The following is a 25,150-nucleotide window of genomic DNA, read 5'->3' as shown; positions in this document are numbered from 1 at the left end:
CAAGGCACCTGATGATTACAGTTGCATGAGTGGACCTTGGGTGAGATAATTGAAGAATCATCTAACCTGAGACTGACCAGAACTGCTCACCCATGAATTTGTAAAGCAGTAAAATGGTTGTTGTTTTAGGCTACTAAATTTTGGAGTGATTTGTTTCACAGCAATAAATAAATGCAAGTACTAAGATGAAAGATTTTTCTCCCATAACTCTAGTTGTTCCTTTTTGATCACCTGTGAAGTTCATCATGCATACTGATGTTCCTCAAAGTTCAATCCTAGGCCATTTTCTGGGTTCACTCAGTTTTTCTTCCTTGCGTGATCTCATCCATTTCCATGGCATCTTTAAATGAAATAACATTATTTCTATTTACATTCTTTTAGCCACTAATTGATACTTCCAGCTTACATCTCTTCTTTGAGTTCCAGACTCAGATAACCAAGTGCCTGTCAGCCAGCTTCATTTGGGTATCTTAACAGCACTTATTATGATTGCCCTAAAACATATACCTGTTTTGGTGTTGCTCCACTCAGTGAGTGACACCATCCATCTAGTGGCACAAGATAGGACCTTTTAAAGAAAAAAAAAAAAAACATATATATATATATATAGTGTTGATGAACCTTTATTTTATTCATTTATTTATATGTGGTGCTGAGAATTGAACCAAATGCCTCATACATGCTAGGCAAGTAAGTGATCTGCCACTGAGCCACAATACTAGCCCCCACAGTCACCCTTGATAACAGCCTCTCCCTTACTGCTTCTGTTGTCCATTATGGTGCATTGTTGACTTTATATTCTTAACATCTGTCAAATTCATCCAGTTTTCACCATCTCCATAAGCCTGATCCAGTCATTGTCATCTCTTCTAGACTACTGACAAAGATAATTAACTGGGCTTCCTACATCTACTTGCCTACATTCAATATGTTCCTTATACTGCTGCCAAAAATGCTTTTTCCCTCAAAACATAAATCCAATCATGTCCATCTAGAATTTAAAATACTCCAATAACTTTGTGTTACTCTTGAGATAAAGACCAAAATCCCAATCATACCCAACAATTAGTTGAAGTTCTTTAAGAAGCAGATGATAAGATGGGGTTAGATATGAAAATATTTATTAGGCGGGAAGCCTATTAAGAATAAATGAGAGGGCTGGGTTTGTAGTTCAGTGGTAGAGCACTTGCCTAGCATGTGTGAGGCACTAGGTTCGATCATCAGCACCACATAAACTAAACTAAACTAAACTAAACTAAACCAAACTAAACTAAACTAAAATAAAAGTATTGTGTCTATCTACAACTAAAAAAAAAAGAATAAATGGGAGATGGAGAACATTAGACTGCTATGTAGGTCTATCACCTGTGAAAGACGGGAAAGGAAGAAGGACTGGACAGGAATAGACTTAGATTGCAGCAAAGTTTTGAGGAAGCTTTGGCAAGGCCAACAGGGATCTTTGAGTCAAACTGTCCATTAAAATAATCTCTTGTTTTATATAAGTTGTCTTCTCTGCCCACATTCCCCCAATGTCTATGCTTAGTTATTGGCTAGGAAAAACCCAGGGGAAGTTTGGCTTTGGTGTGAATATATCAGTAGATCCAGAAGCAGCTCAGATTATCAGTCATCTATGATTGCCTAAGGCAGAAGAGCTGAATAGTGAACTTCTATGCCCACCACAAGACCCTGTGTAGTTTGACCCCTGCCTATTTTCCTAGCCTTGCCTTGTACCTTTCTGCCTTATGTGGAATCAAACTCTTCATACAAGTCTTTTGCTACTTTCCTTGAACAAAAATGTTATGTGTTTCCAAGCCTTTTCTCCCACACAAATACTAGTTCATTTCTATGACCTTTCAGTTGTCAGTTCAGTTTTCTCTTAGAGAAGATTTCCATGACGGGGTCATATCTCCCGTTCACATGTCCTCATAGCACTTTATAACTTCCTTTAATAGCATTATTTCTGTGATTATTTTCTTGATTACTATCTGTCTTCTACCTTAGACCAGAAGGTACTTTGCTGAAAGTGTTTCTTTTTCACTTGTGAATATATATACAGAGACCAGCATATAGTTCATGATCAAAATATTTTTGTTGAATGAATGAATGTAAGAAAGGAGACTCAAATCCTTGATCTGCTGGTACTTTGGATACTTTTAGCCTTTTCAGCTGCTTTATCTTCTTGGTGTTGATAAACAGACCCTGAACTTGATGTGAAGTTTCCAGAGCCTAAGAAAATAGCAAATTAGGGTCAAGAAGAGCTGAAAACAAAAAGGTTCATCAGGGTGTGAGGAGTTGATGAACTGAATCACAGTTATATTTTAAGGAAGAAATGAAGTGGCTGGCTCAATTATTGGACATTTTATTTAAGTGAATTCAATATGATTCAGATATCTAATACCAAATATCTGAGATCACGGAGTTACTAATGGGGATATTGGAAAGTGGATCCCAGTGAATGAGGAAGATGAGTTTGGTTTTGAAGACTAACTTCTAAATAAAGAATTTCCTAGTGGAAATAATTAGAAGGAAACTTAGAAATGTAAAAAGGAGGTGGATGTGAAAGACTTGAAGTCCATTGAGTGCCTCCTCCTCCAATAGGCTTGTCATGGTAGCCAAGCTTTGGGAGTTTGGGTGAGGAGGTATGAGTATCTTGCCCTAAATGTGTACTGGAGAGAGCTTAGAGATAAACTAAGGAACAATACCATATAGAGAATGAAAATGTTGATCTGGCATCTAATAAGTGATGTAGATGGTCAGAGGAGCTAACAGTGTAAAGTATCAAAGGAGAATTGTAGAAGCTGACTGAATGGTTAATGGGGCTCCAGAAGAGATGGGAAGTTTGAACAGGATAATGGAAAAGAGACTCTGGTAGAAATTCGCTGAACCTAAGGGAAAGTGACTGTCAAAGCTGCTAAGGCTTTGGACATGTGCAAGGACAGACAATATGCTAGAGTAGAAGTGGAAGGGGAAGCTATGAGAACCCAGAGTCCCTGAAAAAAAATGCACATGCTTTCGGAGATAAAAAGCAAAGGGCTGAAGACTCAACACCAATGAAGGAACAGAATGGAAAAGAAGAATTCTGCTTTGTTTTACATGAAAATTTCTTGATATTTATTGTTATACTTCCATTTAAAATAGACAATACAATAATTGTACACATTTCTGTGGTACAGCATGGAATTTGATTTGTGTATATGATGTGTAATGATCAAATAAGACTAATTAGCATTTCCAGCTCTTTAAAATTTATTTTTTCTTCATGTTGGAAAACTTCAAACTCCTCCCTTCTAGTCTTTTATAAAAATATTATAAATTGTTGTGAACTATAGTAACTATACTATAATGAAGACAACTAGAACTATTTTCTGTCTAACTGTATTTTGGTATCTCTCTCTATCTGACCTTTCTTTACTCTTCTCTGTTTCCTAGTCTCTAGTGACAACCATTCTATAAACTTTTTAGCTTCTGTAAATCAGTGAGAACATAAGGTGTTTGTCTTTCTGTGCTGGGCTTATTTCATTTAACATAATGCACTCCCATTCCATCTGTGTTGCCATAGATAATAGGATTTCATTCATTCTTATAAATGAATAAAATTCCATCGTGTATATGTACTATATTTTGAAGAGTTTTTTGAAAGGCTCAGAGAAGAAAAGTTGGGATGCATGAGGGGTTATGTAGAAGTGCCAATAGTAGAGTTTTGAGGAAAGATAAGAAGTGCTTAGCACAGATCAGGAACAATGGGAAAGAGTGACACCAAATTCTGCTCAGTTTCCTAGTGGATCCACATGGTATAATGTCTCTCATTACCTTTTCAAAATTTTGTTCTAATTAGTTATACATGACAGTAGAATGTATTTTGACACATCATTCATAAATGGAGTATAACTTCTCATTCTTCTGGTTGTACATGATGTAGAATTACATCAGTCATATAATCAAATATGCACATAGGCTAATAATGTCCAATTCATTCTACTATTCTTCCTACCCCTATATCCCCTCCCCTCCCTTCATTCCCCTCTGTCTAATACAAAGTACCTTTATTCTTCCCTCCTTATCGTGAATTAGTATCTGCATATCATAGAGAACATTTGGTCTTTGGTTTTTTGGGATTGGCTTATTTCACATAGCATGATACTCTCCAGTTCCATCCATTTTCCTGCAAATGCCATAATTTCATTCTTCTTTAAGGCTAATAGTCCATTGTGTATATGTACCACATTTTCTTTATCCATTCATCCATTGAAGGACATCTAGGTTGGTTCCATAGTTGAGTTATTGTGAATTGAGCTGTTATAAACATTGGTGTTGCCGTGTCACTGAAGTATGCTGATTTTAAGTCCTTTGGGTATAAACCAACGAATTGGATAGCTGGGTCAAATGGTGGTTCCATTCCAAGTTTTCTAAGGAATCTCCATACTGCTTTCCATAGTGGTTGCACCAATTTGCAGTCCCATTAGCAGTGTATGAGTGTACCTTTTCCCCCACATCTTTGACATTTATTGTTGCTTGTATTCTTGATAATTTCCATTCTGACTAGAGTAAGATGAAATCTCAGTGTAGTTTTAATTTGCATTTCTCTGTTATAGATCTTGAACATTTTTTTGTATACTTGTTAATCGACTGTATTTCTTCTGTGAAGTGTCTGTTCAGTTTGTTAGCCCATTTATTGATTGGGTTACTTGTATTTTTTGGTGTTAAGTTTTTTGAGTTCTTTATATATCCTGGATACTAATGCTCTATCTGAAGTGCAGGTGGTAAAGATTTTCTCCCATTCTATAGGTTCTCTCTTCATGTTCTTGATTGTTTCCTTTGCTTTGAAGAAGCTTTTTAGTTTGATTTCATCATATTTATTGATCTTGATTTTACTTCTTGCACTTTAGGAGTCTTGTTAAAGCCAACATGATGGAGATTTGGTCCTACTTTTTCTTCTATTAGGTGCGGGGTCTCTGTTCTATTGCTTAAATACTTGATCCACTTCGAGTTGAGTTTTGTGCAGGGTGAAAGAACATTGAAAAAATAAAGGCATTGAGAAATATATTCAATATTCTTTCTATATAGATATAGTTTACATACAATAAAATGCATATATCCTATTTACACAGTTATGTGAGTTCTACAATTATATAAATCCCCCAAAGTTTCCCTCATATAATTTTCTAGTCACTTCCCATCCTGTTCCTGCCCCAGGCCGTCTGATTTGTATGACCATATATATTTTTTTAGAAGTTTATACAAATGAAACTATACAATATGCACTGTTTTGTGTAGGGCTTCTTTTATTCATATTTGAGATTATCCATGTTGTTCTGAAAATCAGTAGTTTGTTCGATTTAATTGCTGAGTAGTATTTCATTGTAAAAACATATTGCTTTAAAAAAAGGAAAGGAGGGCTGGGGATGTAGCTCAGTTGGTAGAGTGCTTACCTCGCAAACACAAGGCCCTGGGTTCAATCCCCAGCACCACAAAAAAAAAAAAAAAAAAAAAAAGGAAAAAACAAATAGACCAAACAAACAAACAAAAACAAAACAAAAAAAACCCACCAAAAAACATATTGCTTTTACCCAGTTATTTGTGTATGAATACTTAGGTTATTTCCAGCTTACAGCTACTGTGAATAAAGTTATTATAAATATTCTTACATAAGACTTTTGTGAATATCTGTTTTCATTTCTCTTGGAGTGGAATTTCTAGGGTATAGGAAAACTGATAATGGGTTTTCCAAACTTGTTATATAAGATTTCATACTCCCAATAGTAAAGAAACTTTTAGTTATTATCAGTCTTCTAATTTTAGTCATTCTGGTAGATGGAAAGTGGTATCATATTGTAGCTTTTATTTAATTTAATGATTAATGGTATTTCATGTGCTCACTGATCTTTCCTATATCTCTTTTAAATGTCTCTAAGTTTTTTGCCATTTTATGTTTTTTATTATTTATTTGTAGAAATTCCTTATAGTCTATAAACAAGTCCTTTGTATTGATCATGTATTAAAATATATTCCCCACACCTATAATTTGAATTTATTTTCTTCATGATGCTTTTTGTAGAGCAGAAATTTGAATGAAGTATGATTTTCGATTGTTTTCTTTTAATGCCAGTGCACTTATGTCCTAATAAATCTTTTCGATCCAGAAGTGGCAAAGGATAAATAATATTTTCCAACTATTTTAAATAAACCTACGCCAATTTCCTTTCTCCTAAAGAAAGTTCCTAGTTTTAGTATGAAGTGTTGAGATGATATGTACTATTTTTTAAGAAGACAAAAAATGAGATATCAGAACATTTTGTATACAATGCCTTATCCCAGCAAGTTTACCAAACCTCAAAGGCCTAATAAAAAGGGAATGAGTTCCTTTAAAGACTAGGAAAAGAGACCTAAGTTCTTTGAAAGCATACTGATGTCATCCATTCAGTTTGCTATAACAAAGTACCTTAGACTAGGTGGTCTATAAACAACAGAAATTTATTGCTAACAGCTTTGAATACTGGGAAGTCTAAGAGGCACTTGCCAACTTGGTGTCTGGGTGAGAGCTCACTCTAAGGTTCATAGATGGTGCCCTCATACCCTCACTTGGTGGAAGGGACCAACAAGCTGTCCTGGGCACTAATTCCATTCACGAGAGTTCTGCTTTCACGATCTAATCACCAAGAATCCCACCTCTATACTATGAAATTAGGAATTAGGTTTCACCATATGAATTTTTGGGGTGACACAGACATTCAGACCATAGCACATGCCTTTCCACTTCCACCAAAGATTGCACGGTCCATTATCAAAAGTGTTGTTGCTCTCCATAAATTTATTTTAGTTTGGTATTTTATATTTAAAAAGAGGAATGTGTTGGAAATTTATAGGTGGTAGTCAAAGAATCTAAAGGAGAGCTAACAGATCTTTAGAAAGGACAAGAGCTAGAGTAGTTATGAGTATCAGGGAGCAAGATCAAACAGATAAATAGATTTCCATAGGGATGAATGACCTCCAGATGTTTGTCTTTGTTTTATTCCCCTGAAGCTCAACTTTCTAGAGGAAAGTATCTGAATGGCTTAATTTGGTCACCAGTTTAGTATAGGAACTTTGGTTGACAGTCATTCCTTCCAAACTACTATCCAAGGGGGAAGAGGGATAGTTCTCCAAAGTAAAATTGGGGCACTGCTGCTATAAGGTGGGGGGATAGACTCTAGGCAGACAAAACAAAAGATGCCTGTAAGACCGTTAAAAAGGCAGGACATTTTATCTTTCAACTTGTGTTTGTTTCCTGTCTTACACAGGATGAAATTGTTTATTCACTTATTTTTGAGTCTTCCCTCAATAACTGGCTAGTTTAAGTTAAATTACTGCCAAGGTCAGATCTGTGAAAGTAGATTATACCTAATTAGAGTTCATGCCAGTTCAGTTTCATTGTTGTCATGGATTTAAATCTTGAAGTTGACCATGTATTTACTTATTCCTTCCTTCCTTCCCTTCCCTCTCTCATTCATTTTAGTTATAAAGAATAATGGGTTTTACTGTAGCATAGTTATGCAAGCAAATAACATACTTTGATCATACCCACCTCCATTACCATTTCTTATTCCCCCTTCCATCCCTGTTCTTTCTCTAATAGTCTCCCTACTACTTTCATATCTTTTTTTTTGCCCCCTTAGATTCTACATAAGGGAAAACATGCAATACTTGACTTATTTTGCTTAACATTGTGATCTCCAGTTTTATCCATTTTCCTGCCAATTACACAATTTTGTTCTTTATGGTTGAATAATTCTACAATGTGTGTGTGTGTATTATATTTTTCTGATAACTTAGAATTTATCTTCTAAAATGAGATTAAGAAACTCTGTGAAACCTTATATTAAGTGGGGGAAAAGCAAAATAAATTTGATCAAGATTAGATGTGAATTGGGGGTGATAGAAACACAGATTTTGTGCACTAGATTCTCTTTTAGAAGTGGATTAAGAAGTTATATATGTTTTTTTTTTTTTTGGAACAGTTTCCTTTAAAAAAAATTTTTTATTTTTAGTTATTGATGGACCTTATTTAATTAATTTACTAATATGTGTTGCTGAGAATTGAACCCAGTGCCTCATACATGCCAGGCAAGTGCTCTACCACTGAGTCATAACCCAAGCCTAAGAAGTTATATTTCTTAAGTTTGCTTCTAGAAGTTGGATGTTTTCATATTCAAGTACCTCTATGCAACTCATTTGGTCATTTATCACTCAGCAAGAATTGTTAAAGAGTTTGCCATGTGCATTCATGGTGGCTGTTTGGAAGTCTCTAAAAAGGAGATGATGAGGGAAGCTGATTCCTTATTATGTTATATAGACAATAAACTATCGTGGGAATGAAGTATGGGATGAATTATTTTGTTCACTAATTTCTATTTCTTTGCAGTATGTGTATAAAATGAAAACAATTGGCTTTTCTGAAGCACTTGGCATTGGTGTTCACCATTATTTCTCAGAAACCTCTCCTTTCATGACTTCTGGTTCTCTTCCTGGTCAAACTTACCTTCTCCTCTCCTTTCATGACTTCTGGTTCTCTTTCTGGCCATAGTTCATCTCTCTTTTTCAGTGGTTATCATTTCTCTGTCTAGTCCTCATTTAGTGGGCAATTCCCAGAATCCTTTGTTCTCTTATCGTCTTTGTCTAATGTTTTCTCTGGCAGAATTTCAGCTATTCTTTTGGCTTCCATGACCATTTAAATGAAGATGAATCCCAAATGACTTTCACTAGCACTAACTTCTCTCTAGAGCTCTGGAAGTGGATATACAATATCTACATATATGAATCTGGATGTCCAGTGGACATCTTAAACTTACTATGTCCTCAAGGCAAATGATTCTTTTTCACTGACCCCAAATCTATACCATCCCTTCTACTTTCCCCTTTGGAATGTCCTGGTTTTGTTTTGTAACAGAATGCCCAACAAAGGATATAACTGAAAATATTTGTGTAATGGAGGAGAGAGTGCTTAAGTACAAATGGGAGACATTATTTTTTAAAATAATACATACTTCAGTACAACCTGGTCTCTATAAGCATCTTTACCCTAGGTATTCTTGGCAGAGTTGCCCACCTGTGGATCCACAGTTATGTTATGATCATCCCATTCCCATGAATCAATACATGGAATCAGGGATTCAGTGGTCCAAAGTGATTACAATGAGTCCCTTTTCTAAAGCCTTCCCTAACCTTCTATGGGTACAACATGATTAGGACAAAAATGAATGGAATTTCTGAAAGATCAATAGTCCATAAGAATTAAATATTCATCATGATTCTTTAGGTCCTCATGTCTAGTGAGGACACACACTTAGACAACATTCTTCAATCTGTTGTACAGGACCAACAGGAAGCCTCTGCCCCTGTCCCTGCCCTCCCAATATCTCTGTGAACATTAAACCACAAGCCCTTGAAGAAGGCTTTTCCCCTTTAGTCTGACAATCTTTCCCCATCATAAGATGTTAGCTCCTACTTGGCTGAAGGGTTAGAAGTCTGTGGGTCTGGGTAGTCATGGAGCTCATTACAATGTGAATGCTCTTGGGCTTATGGAGCCAAACTTAAACTTTCCCCTATAATGAAGTAGGGTAGTAGATAGATTATGAGGCACTGCGAAGAAATGTTGAAGCCCTGGTACAGGCTCCAGATTCCATCAGATTTGGGGATCTTCACCAGATAGTCTCCCAGGTTTTTGAATTTCTGTTTTGTTGGATTTCCTAATGTCCATCACCAGATGAGTTCTAGGGAAATCCTGGGGTAGATGAAGCAAGGATAGGCAGCTCTCGTTGCCCTGGTGGAGGCCACATTGCTAGCAAAATACCTCAGAACTGCATGCGCTTGATTGCACTCCCAGGACACCTGTATATGCTCATCTGTGAAGGAAAATTTGAGGGCTTGTTCAGGGAAAGAGTGGGTCATGTTGGCAAGGTGTCCACCCAGGACAGGACACCTTCACTCCTTGGAGATGTGAGTGATACAGCCAGCCTGTGTATTTTTGTTGCCTGTGATCTGCTTACTGCTGTGTTGCATCTGCTGTAGCAGCTCCATGGTGGTCATGATCATCTTGGAGTTGGTGGTGGCAATAAAGCTAGCCAGAAGTCCTGGGTAAAGGAGATGTCCTGTTATCTCATGGTGACAGAGTGGGAGCAGAACAGGCAGTTGAGTGGATGGAGAGCTGGGTTGTTCAGCCCCACCAGCTCAGCCCTGCTGCCACCAGACCTAAAGGCTCATGCCTTTTATTCTTGATCTGGGCTAATGGCATCACCATTTTACCTGTCTCCCAACTTAGAAACCTTGGTGTCATTCTCACCTCCTTTCTCTCACCCCCCACCTAGAGTCAGCTGCCAAATCTTGCTGCTTCTAATTTTAAAACATCATTTGATTTTGTCTCTCCTACACCCTATACTTTTGGCTTAAAATAGACCTTCATTATATCTTTTTTGGTCTATTAATGCAACAGTACCATCATCTGTTCCTCTGATAACAGATTTTTCCCATCCATGTTCTCTATGCTGCCACTGTAGTTAATGAAAACAAAGCCTTTGAAGTCATTTCCCCCATAAAGCTTCAGTTGGCTCAATAAGCCCATGGGAGTCAAACCTTATAGCTGAGCCTGAAAGCTCTTAACCCCTTGGCCCCAATCTACCTTTGTACCCCGTTTTCTTTTCTACCTTCATGTTTTCTGCACAAAATCTAGGTTCTGGTTGCTTCATGTCTCACTATTTCCAATATATAACCTTGTACTTTCAGAAGTCTTCAAGTTATTCAAGTTATTACCTTTTTTTCTTCAAAATTATTACCTTTTTTCCTCTCCACCCTCATTTGCTTGAAAAATTCCTACACTTGTGAAAACCAACTTGCTAAACTTCTTAGTGAAGGCTTCCCAGGTTCTCCCAGGCTAATTGCTGTTCCTTTTGCCCACTGAGCACTTTACATTTGCTACAGACTTTACAATGTGTTTATTACTTTTCCTACTTATATGTTTGTATTTCATAGTAGACTGTAAACTTTCATAGTAGAATGATTATAAGTGAAAAGAAGTTGTTTCATAAATATTGGTGAGAGAAGACAATGTTGCTTTTCTCTTGAGATAATTTTGATATCACTCTCTTCTTTGTTTCTTTCTATTCTAGCCTTAATATACAATCAACTCAAATTTAAGATTTTCATAGCTTCTAAGTTGACCCTCTAGAGTAACACTGTTAAGTACTGTAGCCACTACTTACCTGTAGCCACATTGAATATTTGAAATTCAGCTACTAGAAGTGGAAATGAGCTGCAAGTATATAATATACATAATACACAATGCATTTTAAGATAATATGAAAACAAGAATGTAAAAGTCTCAATACTTTTTATATTACTCACGTGTTGAAATATTTTGAATACACTGAGTTAAAAATGTACTATTAAAATAAATTTCACCTCTTTTTTGTTATTAGATATAGCTCCTAGAATATTTAAGTTACATATATGATGAGCATTTTATTTCCATTAGACATTGCTGCTATCTTTCAGTTTATCCTGGAGGTCACATCTTGGTGGTAATTCTGTCTTGTTTTTCTGAATACTTACAGTGCTAAGCAGAATTTTCAGGAGGTGGGAAAGTGGGGGCAGTAAAAAAACTGGTGATTTTTGGACTGACTTTCCCAAAGATCCCTTTTTTATCATGCTACCAGTCAAGTTGAAGCATCCACAGTTTTTCTACTGTCAAATGCATCAAGAAAAGATTGTTTTCTCTGGCTCCTCAGTTTCAATAATACTGTCATACTTGTCTCATTCAACTTATCTCTCACTCCATCCTAAATAGTATCCTTGTGCTATTTTCCAAGCTTCTCAAAGTGTTTGTTTTTGTGAATGCTGCTCTTCTCAATTCCCCTCCTTACCCCCTGTCTAAATCAAATCAGTCTTTAGGATATGGCTTGTAAGTTTCACCTCTCACATGATTTTGTTGTTGTTGTTGTTGTTTATTGGAACTTACCCTGATATCTCCCTAGTAATTATTTCAGATCTGTGCAGTTTAGCTCTTTTTTTTTCAGATACTGAGCATCGTCACGGCCATATCTATTCCATTTAATTCCACAAACATTCTGAGCCTCTGTAACAAGAACCGGGCTAGACAAGCATATGGGTCATCTTTAAGTAGGGTAAAGGCTAGAAAATGGCCTTACAAGAGTATAAGACACAGACTTCTGCTCATTCCCTGTCTTAGCAGCTTCCTCACCATAGACAAAGGCCATACTTACTCTGCTTACATAAGCCCCATATTAGAAATTGCTAATAAGCCACAATATGTTGAATCATTTTAACTGCCTCGCCCAGAATCCAATCCAGCAAGCCAGAATTAGGGAGCTCTGGGTTATATCTCCTTTCCATAGTTCTCTTTTTCTTGCATTAAAATCACTGTTTATATAGATTTTTGTTAAAATAGATTTGGTTCTTGGTTACACTTCCCCTCTTCCTGAAATGGCTTATTTTCAGGTGTTTGAGATTCTGGAGACATTCTGCTTTGGATTTAAATCTCAGCTCTTCCACTGGGTAGCTCTGTAACCTGGGCAAGTTACCTGACTCCTCTGTTTTGCCTTTCTCAACTAAAACTAACCTGTTTTTAAAAAAAATATATTTATTTATTTGGGGGCTCTGGGGATCAAACACATGCTATGCAAATGCTCTACTGAGCTACAACACCTGCCCCCAGACGAACACTATCACAGGGTTGTGGTTAGGTTAAATGAATGAATAGTGGATGACATAATTACTCAATGTTAAACTTCAATGCTTGTCACTACTAAATTACTTGGCCTAAAATGTAAGAAACTGTTTCTCCTATTTCATTTCATGAGTGTCTGTAGCTTCTAGAATAGTGCCTGCTTCGAAACTGCAGAACGAATAAATTCACTTAATCACTACTATTTCTACATTCCAACGTGTGTCAGCAAAATCAAGGGAAGGAAACAAGTGAATGTCGCTTCCTTACAAGAGTTCTTCCATTACCAGGTCACCCGAGGTCCTCAGCGACAATCACATGTCAAAAGGGGGAAAACACACTTAGGATAGTGCCAGATACCTTTCGAGAATCACCTTGTGCAACATCCATTCTGCAGAAAGACCTGGCTGGCCTGCTTCGCGAGCAGCTCGGCGCATGCGCAGCACGTCCGGCGCCCGGGTTCCTTCCTACGCGCCACCCGGAAGCCTCGGATCGTCCCGCTCCCCTCCCCCTCCCCTGCCGCTCGGGCGGTGCGTGCGGGCCGGCGGGGAGAGGAGGCGGGACACGTCGGCGCTGCCACCGCCGCCGCCCCTCCTGCTGTTCCAGCTGCCGCCGCCGCCGCTTCCTGGGCTGAGTCCGCCCGCGGTCCCAGCGGCGCCAGGTGCGTTCACCCTGCCCGGCTTCTGCCAGCGTCCGCAGCCGCCGTAGCTGCCCCAGGCACCCCGCCCCGCTTTTGAGATGGCGACTTCGCTCCTGCCGGGAGAAGGCTCAGAAGCTGAACGAGCAGCACCAGCTCATCCTGTCCAAACTGCTGAGGGAGGAGGACAACAGTACTGCGCCGACTGCGAGGCCAAAGGTAGCGCTGACGGCGTCGCCACCCTGTCGAGGCCTCCTGCGACCGGTGACCTTCCCGCAAGCCGCTGCGCCTCGGCTGAGCTGCCAGCCCGGCCCTGACGCGAGGGCTGGTGGATGGGGTGGGCGCAGGGCTCCAGGTGACCGTCGCCTCAGCCAGGGGCGGCGGCGAGGTCAGGCCCACAGACCGGTCGGTGTACTCGGCCGCCTCTCTCACCCGCCCGGGGCGGAGCCGGTGCCTGCGTCCAGATGCTCCCACCCTCCACTGGTTGGGGTTTGGGAGCGCGGAACACGGCGTCGGCCTGGGTAGTGCTTAGGGTTAAAGAATTGCCCTGCTGCTTCTGCTCACAGCTGCCTCTGTGGGTGGGGCCGCCCTTAGGGCTTGGCCTCTTCTTCGACCCTCTTGGTGACCACGTCCTCCTCTTTGGGGCTCGATTGCTCCGTCTCCTAGATGGAGCCCTACCTGCTTGCCCACCTGACAGCGTTTGTACAGGGTTTTTGCTTGTTTCCTTAAAAAGGGCATGGTGTCCTTTTGGTGTGTTGGAGCTTTACTGAATAAAAAACTGGGGAAGGATCACAATAATAGTAGTATTGCTTTTTAGTTTAGCTGTTAGTCAGAATGAAGAGGAATTACATTACACTATTCTTTTGGACAGTGGGCTTATGGACCCTGAAGATTTTAGTGGTTAGATTCTCTCAGACTAGCTATTTTGGGAGAATATGTGGACACTGGTTTGTCAGCCCGTTAGACGTTGAAGGTGCATTTTAAAGATCCAGAGATGGAAACGACCTATAGTTTGTTCAGTTGGAGGGCTTCTGAGCTTTTGAAATAGACTATTTTTAGTTGATACTTTTGTGTTTGGTGATCTGATTTATATTTAAGGTCTTGTAAGTCATCTCATGGGGGAAAATTGTTTCAGATTTTAACCAAATCTCTCATGTAGTTAGAAAAAGATCTTAATTGTAAGTCGGTTCATTTAATTATTCAGTGAGAAATAGGTGGTTCTCTGAAACAGGAGATAATCAGTCTTTGGGAATGTTAAGATTTCTGCATCATTTAACATAGACTTTTCTTGAAGTTTTACCATTCTTTATCAATACTAAATAAATAAGTCACAGTCATGGACTGATAATATTTGATTAGACTCAGCCACACAGCATCAGCAAGATACCTCACTGTCATAACAGGTAGTAGATTATTGTAAGAATCAGGTAGATGGGAATAATGTAACTAGATCATTTGATGAAGCACTTTCAATATCTTAGTAACTTGATTGAATTAGCCTTATATTTATCCCATGTAACTTATGTATTAAGTTAAAAAATTATATGCCTGATTTTTTTTAAGTAATATTTGTTTGCTTAATGGTTGATTATATGTGTAGGTTATTGTTAATACTCTACTGTATTGAGGCTCAATTACTTGCTTATTACTTAGTACTAGTAAAACACTTAAAAATAGACTTTAAGAGATCAGAAAATGAAAGGAGCTGAAGTTATAGAGTCGTATTTCGTCATTTTTGGGTAATAAATAACATGGTTAAATAGAGATGCTGGTAAATGTTAAATCTATTAATGATTGAATAATAATAGCTTGGGTGCTTACCTTTTATGTGTAGAAATAATTGTAGAAGTAATTTTTATTCAAATTTCTTTCTCCAAAAAGGTGCTTTATAAGATCAGATTTTCATTAATGTTTCATAAAAGTAAGTTTGTGGGTTTTTCAAAGCCTTTATTAAACTACACATATTAACACATTTTCATTTACTTTTTTGGAAATGGAGGGGAAGAAAATCATGTGGTACTTTTTTTTTTTTTTTTGCTACTGAGGATAGAATCCCAGGGTGCTTACCCACTGAGCCACATCCCGAGCCCTTTTTTATTTTTTTAATTAAAAAAATTTTTTTTTTTTTAAATTTTGAGAAGGGTCTCCCTAAGTTGCTTAGGGTCTCTGTAGGTTGCTGAGGCTGGCTTTGAACCTGGGATTCTTCTGCCTCAACCTCCTGAGCTGCTGGGATTACAGGTGTGTGCCATTGTGCTTAGCCTGCACTTCCTTTTTTGTTCGTTTGTTTTTTCAGTTGTAGGTGTACACAGTACCTTTATTTTATTTTTATGTGGTGCTGAGGATCGAACTCCAGGCCTCACACATGCTAGTTGAGTGCTCTACCCTTTGCCACAACCCCAGCCCTGCACTTCTTAAATAAGGATAAAAAGTTTTACTTCTGACATGAAGAGTAGGAAACATTTGTTCACTATTTTTCTTGCCACTAAAGTCAAATAGAAAAAAGCTGAATGAGTGTCTTTTTTTAAGTTTTGGCTTTGTTTGATCATTTGCTTCTTGGTTTATTTGTTTTTGAGAAGTAGAGGAAGTTGGAGAGTAGTATCAAGGTTTCAAGGGTGCGAATTTCATGGCATGAACCCTGCAGTCATGATTTAGAAAGATTTTTTTCCTTGTTGCTTCTAAGTATAGGATAATGTTAAAATGATCTTGTAAATAATTTCATTGTTTGATCTTGACCAGGAAAAAATTGCAAAGATAGGGACACAATGTTCTAATTAAACTCAGTTTTATACTTGAAAATTTGACATAATTGGACAGTTGATTTAAATATATTTTCGCAAAGTGTTTTGCATCTTTGGTATGTTGGGCCCCAATATAGAGACCTCTTATAGTAGAATTATTGACTTGTTACATAATTTTGGATCTATTATTTTATATGCTAGGTGAAATAAGAAATGTAGGTAGTGAAATTCTGATTTTAAAAGACTTTCTAATGGTCTTATTTCACAGCTCAGGTATTAAGAGGTCTCATTCAGTATATGTATTGATGTTTTCCTCACTGTCCAATGAATTGCATCAAGCTTTTCATGAATCTTGAAGTTATTTCCTAGTTAACTCAGTTTTCTTTCTTTCAAAGAAAAAAATTCCCCACTGATTTTGAGAACATGTACTGAAACTAAAGCCCAGGGTTTGAGATTGCCCTGTTCTGTTACTTTATAGTAGTTGACAGGGTTCCGTTAATTGGATTTTGACATTTTCTTAGTCATCAGTTTGTTTCCTGTATTGACAGTATTTAGGAAGGAAGGAGAAAGGATAGCATAGGTGCCAGTTCCCTGCTTGTGATCCTACACTTTACCAGATATGTTGAGCAACTGGAGGATAAGAACAGGCAGATGGAGCTACACTTCTCAGCTGCATTCGTGACTCTGTGGGTGTTTTAAAGTCACTCTGTTAGTTATTAGTTGGTGGAAGTATGGGACAGAGAGGACTGAGAGAGCCCTTCACCAACCCCAGATTTAGTTTTTAGAATCTAAAGCTTCATCCACAAGTAATCATGAGTATTAATTTCTTGTCCAATTTGGGGTGGTCAAACATACAAGGTTTTGAATTCTAGAGATCATTTTGTTTTGACTGTTTGGAATTGATCAGTTAAGTTCCTTGTGCAGATCACTTATTTCTTCATTCCACAGATCTTAACTTGAGGACAGTAAAGTACTATATTAGATTAAAAGGCAAAAACATTTCTGAGACCTGAAAGAGTTTTGTGGTGAGTGTATATCTGTAAATGAATAATTTAAAATATTGTGCTAGTGGTGTAATAGTTGTTGTAAAAAGTACCCCCCTCCTGTTTTTTTTCTGGTTCTCTTCCCCTGTACCCTGGCTTTTTTCCATTGTTTGTATTTATAGTTTTCAGGATGCTACCTCAAGGCCTTTGCACATGCTTTTCCTCTCTGATGATATATCTGCTTTCACTCATCTTCAGTTTTTGCTTAAATGTTTTTCAAGGAAAATAATTCCTTTTGCTCCTCTCACCTTAGGTTAGGCTTCCATTTATATATGTGAGACATCATCCTGAATCTTGTCACACTTCACAATTATAATTAAACATTATTAGGTAATTATTGGGCATTCCACATCTCTGTTGGATTAAAGCTACAAGAAAGGAAAAGTCTTCTTTATCTTGCATAGGGTAGTTTCTTCTATTCTCAGCACCGTGAGTGAGTGTGTGACATGTGGAAGGTAATTATAACTCATCAACTATCTTTTGAATAAATGAATTCGAATGAGCACAGAGCCAGTGGCAACAGAGTGTTTGATAGGGAGTACACCTGTGAAAGGGAGTGGCATTTGAAGTAACCCTGTTAGGAGTTACAGAAGAAGTCGTATGTGATCTTGGTTCTGAAGGTGGAGTGAAATTTCACCAGCTAGAGAAGGAATTAGAGGACACAGTTGGACTCACAGGCTTTGAAAGGTAAAAGAGGTTTCATATGGCCTTTTTATGGTAAAGCTGTCTATACTCACATTTGGTTCTGGCAGGTCACAGAAAGAATTGGGATAGAGAAAGAGTGCAGGCACATCACCAAGTAAGGAGGTGTTTAACAGTAGTCCAAGGAATAGGAAACAGGACTTGAACTCATGCAGTGTCAGTCTATCAGTCAGGGTTTGGAACAGGACACAGATATACTTTAGCTATTTTTAGCTAAAAGGGGTTTAAAGATTCAGATACTTACCAAATCATTGGAAGAACTGGAGGAGGAAAAGGTCCACGAGTCACTCACTACTGGATTTCTACTTTCAAGTTCACACATACTACCACTGCTGCCACTGTCCCAGTGCCTTGACTGCTTCTCATCCAAGAAACTGGTGAGTTGGGTGGGTGAAGAAGGACTACTATGGTTGCTGTAAGCCCTTGATTGCTCTTAGTCATTTTTATCCCTTGCTTCTACCTTAGGAATATGGTCTATGCCACACTTAGGCTTTCCATGTGCAAATAATTGACAGAACTTAATTGATTCCAACACCTTGCCTTCTAAGGTGTCTTTTAGCTTTCTCACCTCTTCAAAAAGTGATATGTGTACAGAGACTGTGAGAGCCAGTCCTTGAGTCTGCCACAGGCAGTGAGAATAGAAACATTTTTTTCATTGCATCCATTATTTTTGAGTTGTATATGAACCTATTTTAAATTAATTAAAAATAAGGTTTACCTCAAGGAACTGATGTTTATGATGTTGATGCTTACCAGATAAATTTTATAAACAAAAATCTGATTATAATTCATTTTGAGAAATTTGTCATTCTAAAAGTTCCCACAAAATGGAACTTTAGCTGATGGAATCTATTGTCCTTGTAATTCTGCCCATTTTGTGGTTTTCTCTGAAGATTGTGTGCAGAGAACCTTGGTGTCAGAGCTGGAATGGAAACCACTGGTCTCTTTCTGACTTATCAGTTTAAAACTTGTGTTATATGTTGTTCCACCCCTTTGTCTCCTAATTATTCTTCATCTTATTTTTTTTAATTACAATATTCTTTCATTACTTGGCTTGATATAAATCTCCTTAATTCTTCTGTATGAGATATACATAACTGTTCAAGTCATTGAAACTTGAACCAGTGATTTTGTGAAGGCAAAGTAAAATATTTGACATTCTAATAATTATAAACTCAAACCTTTTCTTACTGCTAATGATATCACTATTGTTTTTTTTCACTGCCTAGAGCCAAACCATTTCTTTGCCTTTTTCAATTTTCTCAATGAAAGAAGATCATTGAAACTTGTAGATAATTTTATTTAAGTTATATAACTATTATGAGAGGTGTTGACTGCCTTATATTCTAACCACTGTAAAGACTTTGATTGAACATACTTTTGTTGGGTAAATCATTATGTTCTGGATTGTATTGGTTTTCTGTTGCTATAACAACCTGAGGCTATATACTTTATGTGAAAAAAAAGAGGTTTATTTAATTATGTCATAGTTTTGGAGGCTGAGAGTTCCAACAGCATGGTGCTGGCTCTGATGGGGTCCCCCCGACTGTATCACATCACAGTGGAAATGGACATGAGAGAGAGATCAGATGGTAAAACATTAAGCCAGAGAGTTGGAGGGCTAGGCTCACTCATTCTCCTGGGAACTAAATAGAATCCCATAAGAACTATCTTAAACCCTTCTGAGGGCAGTGCTCCAGATGACCTGACCCACCTTCCAGTAGGGTTCACTTCTTAAAGATCCTGTCACCTCTCATTGCTACACTTAGAACCAGTTTTGCAGCATAAATCCTTGGGGAACAAACAACATCCAAACTGTAGCATAACCCTATACAAATTAATTACCATGTTAGATACTGTTGTGCACGTAAAAAAGTTTTAAGTGTGGTCCATAGGACATTAAGAAATCTCAATAGACATGAAACATTTACAAGTTAACTTCATATCTATGGTAGACTGATAGATTCATTAGAAGTTTAGAGATGGAATAAATCTCTGACTAACTATGGGATAGATAGTTAAAAGTAATAGCATTACTTAGATGTGCATCAGCTATCAGTTTTTTCTTGCAGGGGACACAATACATATATGAACTTATTCTCAAAATAACCTTTTGAGGTAGGTACTACTGTCATCCTATTTTACTGATTAGGAAACAGGCACAGAAAGTTGAAATAACTTGATCAATATTACGCAGTTAGGAAGTGGTAGATCAGGAATTTTTTCATTATAAATACGGTTGACTTTTATGTTTCAGGCCCTTTTCTAGGAGGTGGGGATTAAAGCAAGGAACAGGTAAAGGGCCATGCTGTAAAGGATCTACTAATCTATTGGTGTGCAGAAAGGAGTTAACATACCAGGCCTACAAGGTTGGACTGGCTGACATCTGGGAACTTGAATTTGGGGATGGTCTTTCCACCCTGATAAGAGTCTCTCTTTGTACCTAAAGTGTTTGCAAAAATAATGTGATTTTTGCTGAGTATCTATTTTTTTCCCCTGGGAGTGTAGAATTTGCATATGTATTAGTAGTACTTGAGCATCCTCTTGATAAAAGTTTAGGCACTGAGTCTCTTGGTTGGGAGTACTTCACATGTGTTGCCACAACTCACTGCTGGGAGAATTAAGTATTTTTAGTGCAATCCTACTTGAACAGAACAACTGGATGCTTGCTTCTGATTTCTCCTGGATTTTGCTCCAAAATTCCTTTTTTCTTTGCTGATTGTGCTTGGTATCTTTTTTCTGTAATAATCATAACCAGGTGTACAATTGTATGTTGAGTCTTCTGATTCTCTTAGCAAATTGCTGAACCTGAAGGTGGTCTTGGGGACCTCCCAAAATTATTAATAGTGTATATTTTCTTCCTTTATTGTCCAGGACATGTTGAAGTTTCAGCCTATCTTGGCTGGCTCTAGAACTAGCTTACTCATAAGCGTATAGCCTAAAGGAGCAGATTTGAATAGTAAAGTCTCTTACTATTTTACTGAAATGAAATAGGGGTGGAAATCTGAACTACAGAGTAAGGATTTGGAGACCTAAGAGATCTAGTACAAGAGCCTATGCTATTAACCATATCAGATGCAATACTAGATAAAAATATTTTTTGTTATTGAAAGTTTGTGATTTAAGATATTGTTGTTGAAAAGACTTATGTCTTCATGCTAACTTAAAATATTGCCAGAGAGAAATTGTCAAATGTGTTCACATATGTGCTTGCATACGTACCCATGCCTGACCCATATGCAAATTCCAGATTCCCCCCAAAAAGCAGGTATTTAGCAAATCACCATATTTATGCAAACGGTTTAGGCCTGAGAGACTCATTACTTATCACATTGTGTTCAGATGTGAAAAATGTCTTCATTTAAATTTATCTCTGCATTTAATAGAACCACCATACTTAAAATATCAATTTAAACAAATTGGAATTTTTGTCTGACCATTAAACTTCAGTTTATAAATCAAGTCTTTGGACAAATGTTTGAATGTTTAATTTTTGCCTTCCATATTTTTTGTTTTTTCCATTATGACCTTAGGGTCAGATACTGGTCATTTCCCTGGGCTTTTTTAAACTATAGAAATAGCATGATAGAATTGAAAAAGCACTGACCTTGTTTTAAGTTTGTAAAATTTGGTTTGAGTTCAAGCTTTGCCTATGACTTGCTTAGTAATCAGTTGTCCCTATCTTTTTTGATTCTTACTGCAATTATTTATTTTAACTCTGTTGTGGTCTGTGCTCTTTCTTGAAATATATACCTTGTGTCACATCTGTGCTAGTATATATTGTAATTATTAATTTAAAAATTCTGCTATTGAAGGTTTATATTTTGAGGTCTAATGGAAATCTGAGTCATGATCAATCCTTCATACATTTTTAAGTTTTTCACTGATGATTTAGGTCTTGCTGAGCAAATTTACCAGATATTATTTTTAATTATCTCAAGCCATTTTCTGTAACTCATAGAAATATTCCTCACAGATTGAGGAGACATTCTGTTTGAAACTTTTTTACTGTAGTGCTTTATTGAAGTAATCAGAGTAAAATCAAAGAAATCTCCACCAATTTATGTTGACTAATCAAGACAAGACCTCTTTTATTCACTAATTTTAAGAAAAGCCTGAAGGTATATTAAATTTTTGATCACCTTTGTACATTTATCAATGCCAGTATTTTCTACTTGTGGTGTTAGGTAGAGCCATGTTTAAGTAACATTTAGCCATAGTACCATATAGAAATGATTTTAGAATTATTCACTTAAACCTAGATAAAGCTATTGGAAACATACTGATTTTTATGTTCACATATATTTTGAGTAGAACATGTGAGAACTTAGGAGCCCAAAAGGAAGAGAGTTATAAACTTTCTAGTAGTCTTCTTACTGCTTCCCTCCACTCCCTTCACCAATTTTTGGTCTATATTCATAAGAGATCTAAGTGATTACTTTAGCAGTGATTTATGATAGAACTTTAGATATCTGTCATTTGTCTTTGTAAAGAATGCATTAAAGGACCATGATAAGTTCAAATAGAAACTTAAAAATGAAGAACTTGGTGGGAAATCATACTTAGGATAACTTTGTCTTCCAATATAAAAATAATTTATAAAAATTAGGATTTAGTCTAGATGTTATTTGATTTATGCATTTCTACTCCTGAAGTTGCTTTTGGTGTCGAATAGTGGTTGTGCACGATGCCAGTAAGCTAGCAGAATTAATGTTCACTAAAGTGAAGTGATCATCACTGTTATATTTATTTCCTATTGTTGTTATAAACATTTTCCATTAACTTAGTGGCTTAAACACTACAAATTTATTATTTACACTTTGGAGTTCAGAGTCCCAAATGAGTCTTATTAAGCTAAAAGCAATGGATCATAGCCTGCAAAGGCTCTATGGAAGAATCTGTTTCTTCATCTTTTCCAGCTTCTAGAGGCCACTGCATTCCTGGCTTGTGACTCTTTTGTTCATCTTCAAAGCCATCAGTGTGTCATATTTAGTCTTCTACTCTCCCCTGTCTTTCATCATCATATTTTTTTCAGGCACTTTAAGGACTTTTGTGATTACTTTGGACTTATCTGTATAATCTAAGGTAATACTGCCATCAGTGTCCTTCATCGATTCACAAGGATTACTACAGGGATTAGAACATGAACATCTTAGGGCTGTTGTTCTGCCTACTACAAGTAGATTAGTGATAAAAATTGTATATTGAACATAGAATTCTAATTTTTTTTGAGATAGTGTTATTCAGGCTGGTCTTGAGCTTGTGATCCTCCTGCCTCAGACTCCTGAGTAACTTTGATTTCAGGTGTGTACCACTGCACATGGCTTTTAAACTTATATTTTGTAAAAGGTACTGCCTTGGATATATTTAAGGAGGCATAGGATAGGAACGAATACAATTTTAACTGGGCATTCTAATAGGAATTACTTAAAAATATATGCATGCTAGTGTCATTTACTAGTCTCTGCAGTATGATTATTTATGTAGAAAATCCAAGAAATTTATTAAAAAACCTTTTAGAATCAATAATTGAGTTTTTTTTTTTTTTTTTTAAGACACCAGTTTATTATTTCCTCCAATGTCTCACACTGGGATGGTCCTCTGAAAGAGCCATGCATGAGGCCACATTGAGACAGGTATAACTGTTACATCAGCACTGGTGTCCAATAACCCTGTGATTGACTGCTCATTTAAAAAAAAGTTAATTTTCATTTATTTTCAGTAATAGGTAAACATACATCTATAATACTGTAACCAAATTCTTTTTTTTCCTATTTCATTTAGGGGTTGTTGGGCAGTAATATAAGGAATGACAATTAATTGAACTATGGAGGATCATTTGGGGAGAATTAAAGGCATAAGAGACAAACTTAAATGTATACTATACCAGTGTAATCAGAATTGATCACTTCTGGAATTATAGATTTTCCTTCTTTAGCACTGTGAGAGTGGGGCAAAATTAAGCCAAAGTTACCTTTGGAGTAACTTTAGAGGCCCTTGAGTTTGGGTAAGAATTTATAAACTTCCCCAGGTAGACATATTTGAGCATCCTCAGTAGTAAGCAAATCTAACCCTGTGCTTCCTCTAGTAGCATGAGAGGATTGTGGAAAGAGCTTCTGTATGAACTGTAAACATCTGTGAAGAAGACATCTGCATCTGGAGATGATAAGCATTCCTCTTCCTTTGACTTTGGGTCAGGAGGTGACCATAATTAGTTTTCCTGACATGTCTGTTTTAGATCTGCATTGATTTAGTCCAATGAAATCCCTTATGACAGATTGGATATTTCTTTTTTTTTTTTTTTTTTTACGTTTACATAGGGTAATGATGTTTATTTTATTTTTCCCCTCCCCCCCACCCCTCCCACCCCTCTTTTCCTTCTACACAGTCCTTCTTTCCTTCATTCTTACCGCTCTCCTTAGCCTAACTCTAAACCTAACCCTAAACCTAATGCTGGCCCCTCCCACCCCCCATTATATGTCCTCATCCGCTTATCAGCGAGATCATTCGTCCTTTAGTTTTTTGAGATTGGCTTATCTCACTTAGCATGATATTCTCCAATTTCGACCATTTGCCTACAAATGCCATAATTTTATCATTCTTCATTGCGGAGTAATATTCCATTGTATAAATATGCCACAGTTTCTTTATCCATTCATCAACTGAAGGGCATCTAGGTTGGTTCCACAATCTGGCTATGGTGAATTGAGCAGCAATGAACATTGATGTGGCTGTATCTCTGTAATATGCTGATTTTAAGTCCTTTGGGTATAGGCCACGGAGTGGGATAGCTGGGTCAAATGGTGGTTCCATTCCAAGCTTTCTGAGGAATCTCCACACTGCTTTCCAGAGTGGCTGCACTAATTTGCAACCCCACCAGCAATGTATGAGTGTTCCTTTTTCACCACATCCTCGCCAACACCTATTGTTGCTTGTATTCTTGATAATCGCCATTCTAATTGGGGTGAGATGAAATCTTAGGGTAGTTTTGATTTGCATTTCCCTTATTACTAGGGATGTTGAACATTTTTCATATATCTGTTGATTACTTGTACATCTTCTGTGAAGTGTCTGTTCATTTCCTTAGCCCATTTGTTGATTGATTATTTGTATTCTTGGTGTAGAGTTTTTTGAGTTCTTTATAGATTCTGGAAATTAGCGCTCTATCTGAGGTATGGTTGACAAAGATATTCTCCCACTCTGTAGGCTCTCTCTTCACATTGCTGATAGTTTCCTTTGCTGAGAGAAAGCTTTTTAGTTTGAATCTATCCCAGTTATTGATTATTGCTTTTATTTCTTGTGCTATGGGAGTCCTGTT

General features: G+C 37.3%; 1 protein-coding gene across 2 annotated transcripts in view; it reads left to right on the top strand.

Annotated features, from left to right (window-relative positions):
- Nucleotides 1-13,237: 13,237 nt before the first annotated feature.
- Smap1 (small ArfGAP 1) overlaps nucleotides 13,238-25,150 on the top strand; it is a 184,160-nt gene continuing 172,247 nt past the window's right edge. For both annotated transcript variants that reach the window (XM_047557844.1, XM_047557843.1), the window contains exon 1: nucleotides 13,238-13,568. In XM_047557844.1, the coding sequence (XP_047413800.1) occupies nucleotides 13,451-13,568 (118 nt within the window). In that variant the 5' untranslated portion in view covers nucleotides 13,238-13,450. The remainder of the gene's footprint in view (nucleotides 13,569-25,150) is intronic.

This window comes from Sciurus carolinensis, chromosome 7, assembly GCF_902686445.1.
Source record: "Sciurus carolinensis chromosome 7, mSciCar1.2, whole genome shotgun sequence".
Lineage (NCBI taxonomy): Eukaryota > Metazoa > Chordata > Mammalia > Rodentia > Sciuridae > Sciurus > Sciurus carolinensis.
The sequence above is the reverse complement of the archived record's forward strand: the minus strand, read 5'-3'. Positions and strand labels throughout refer to the sequence as shown.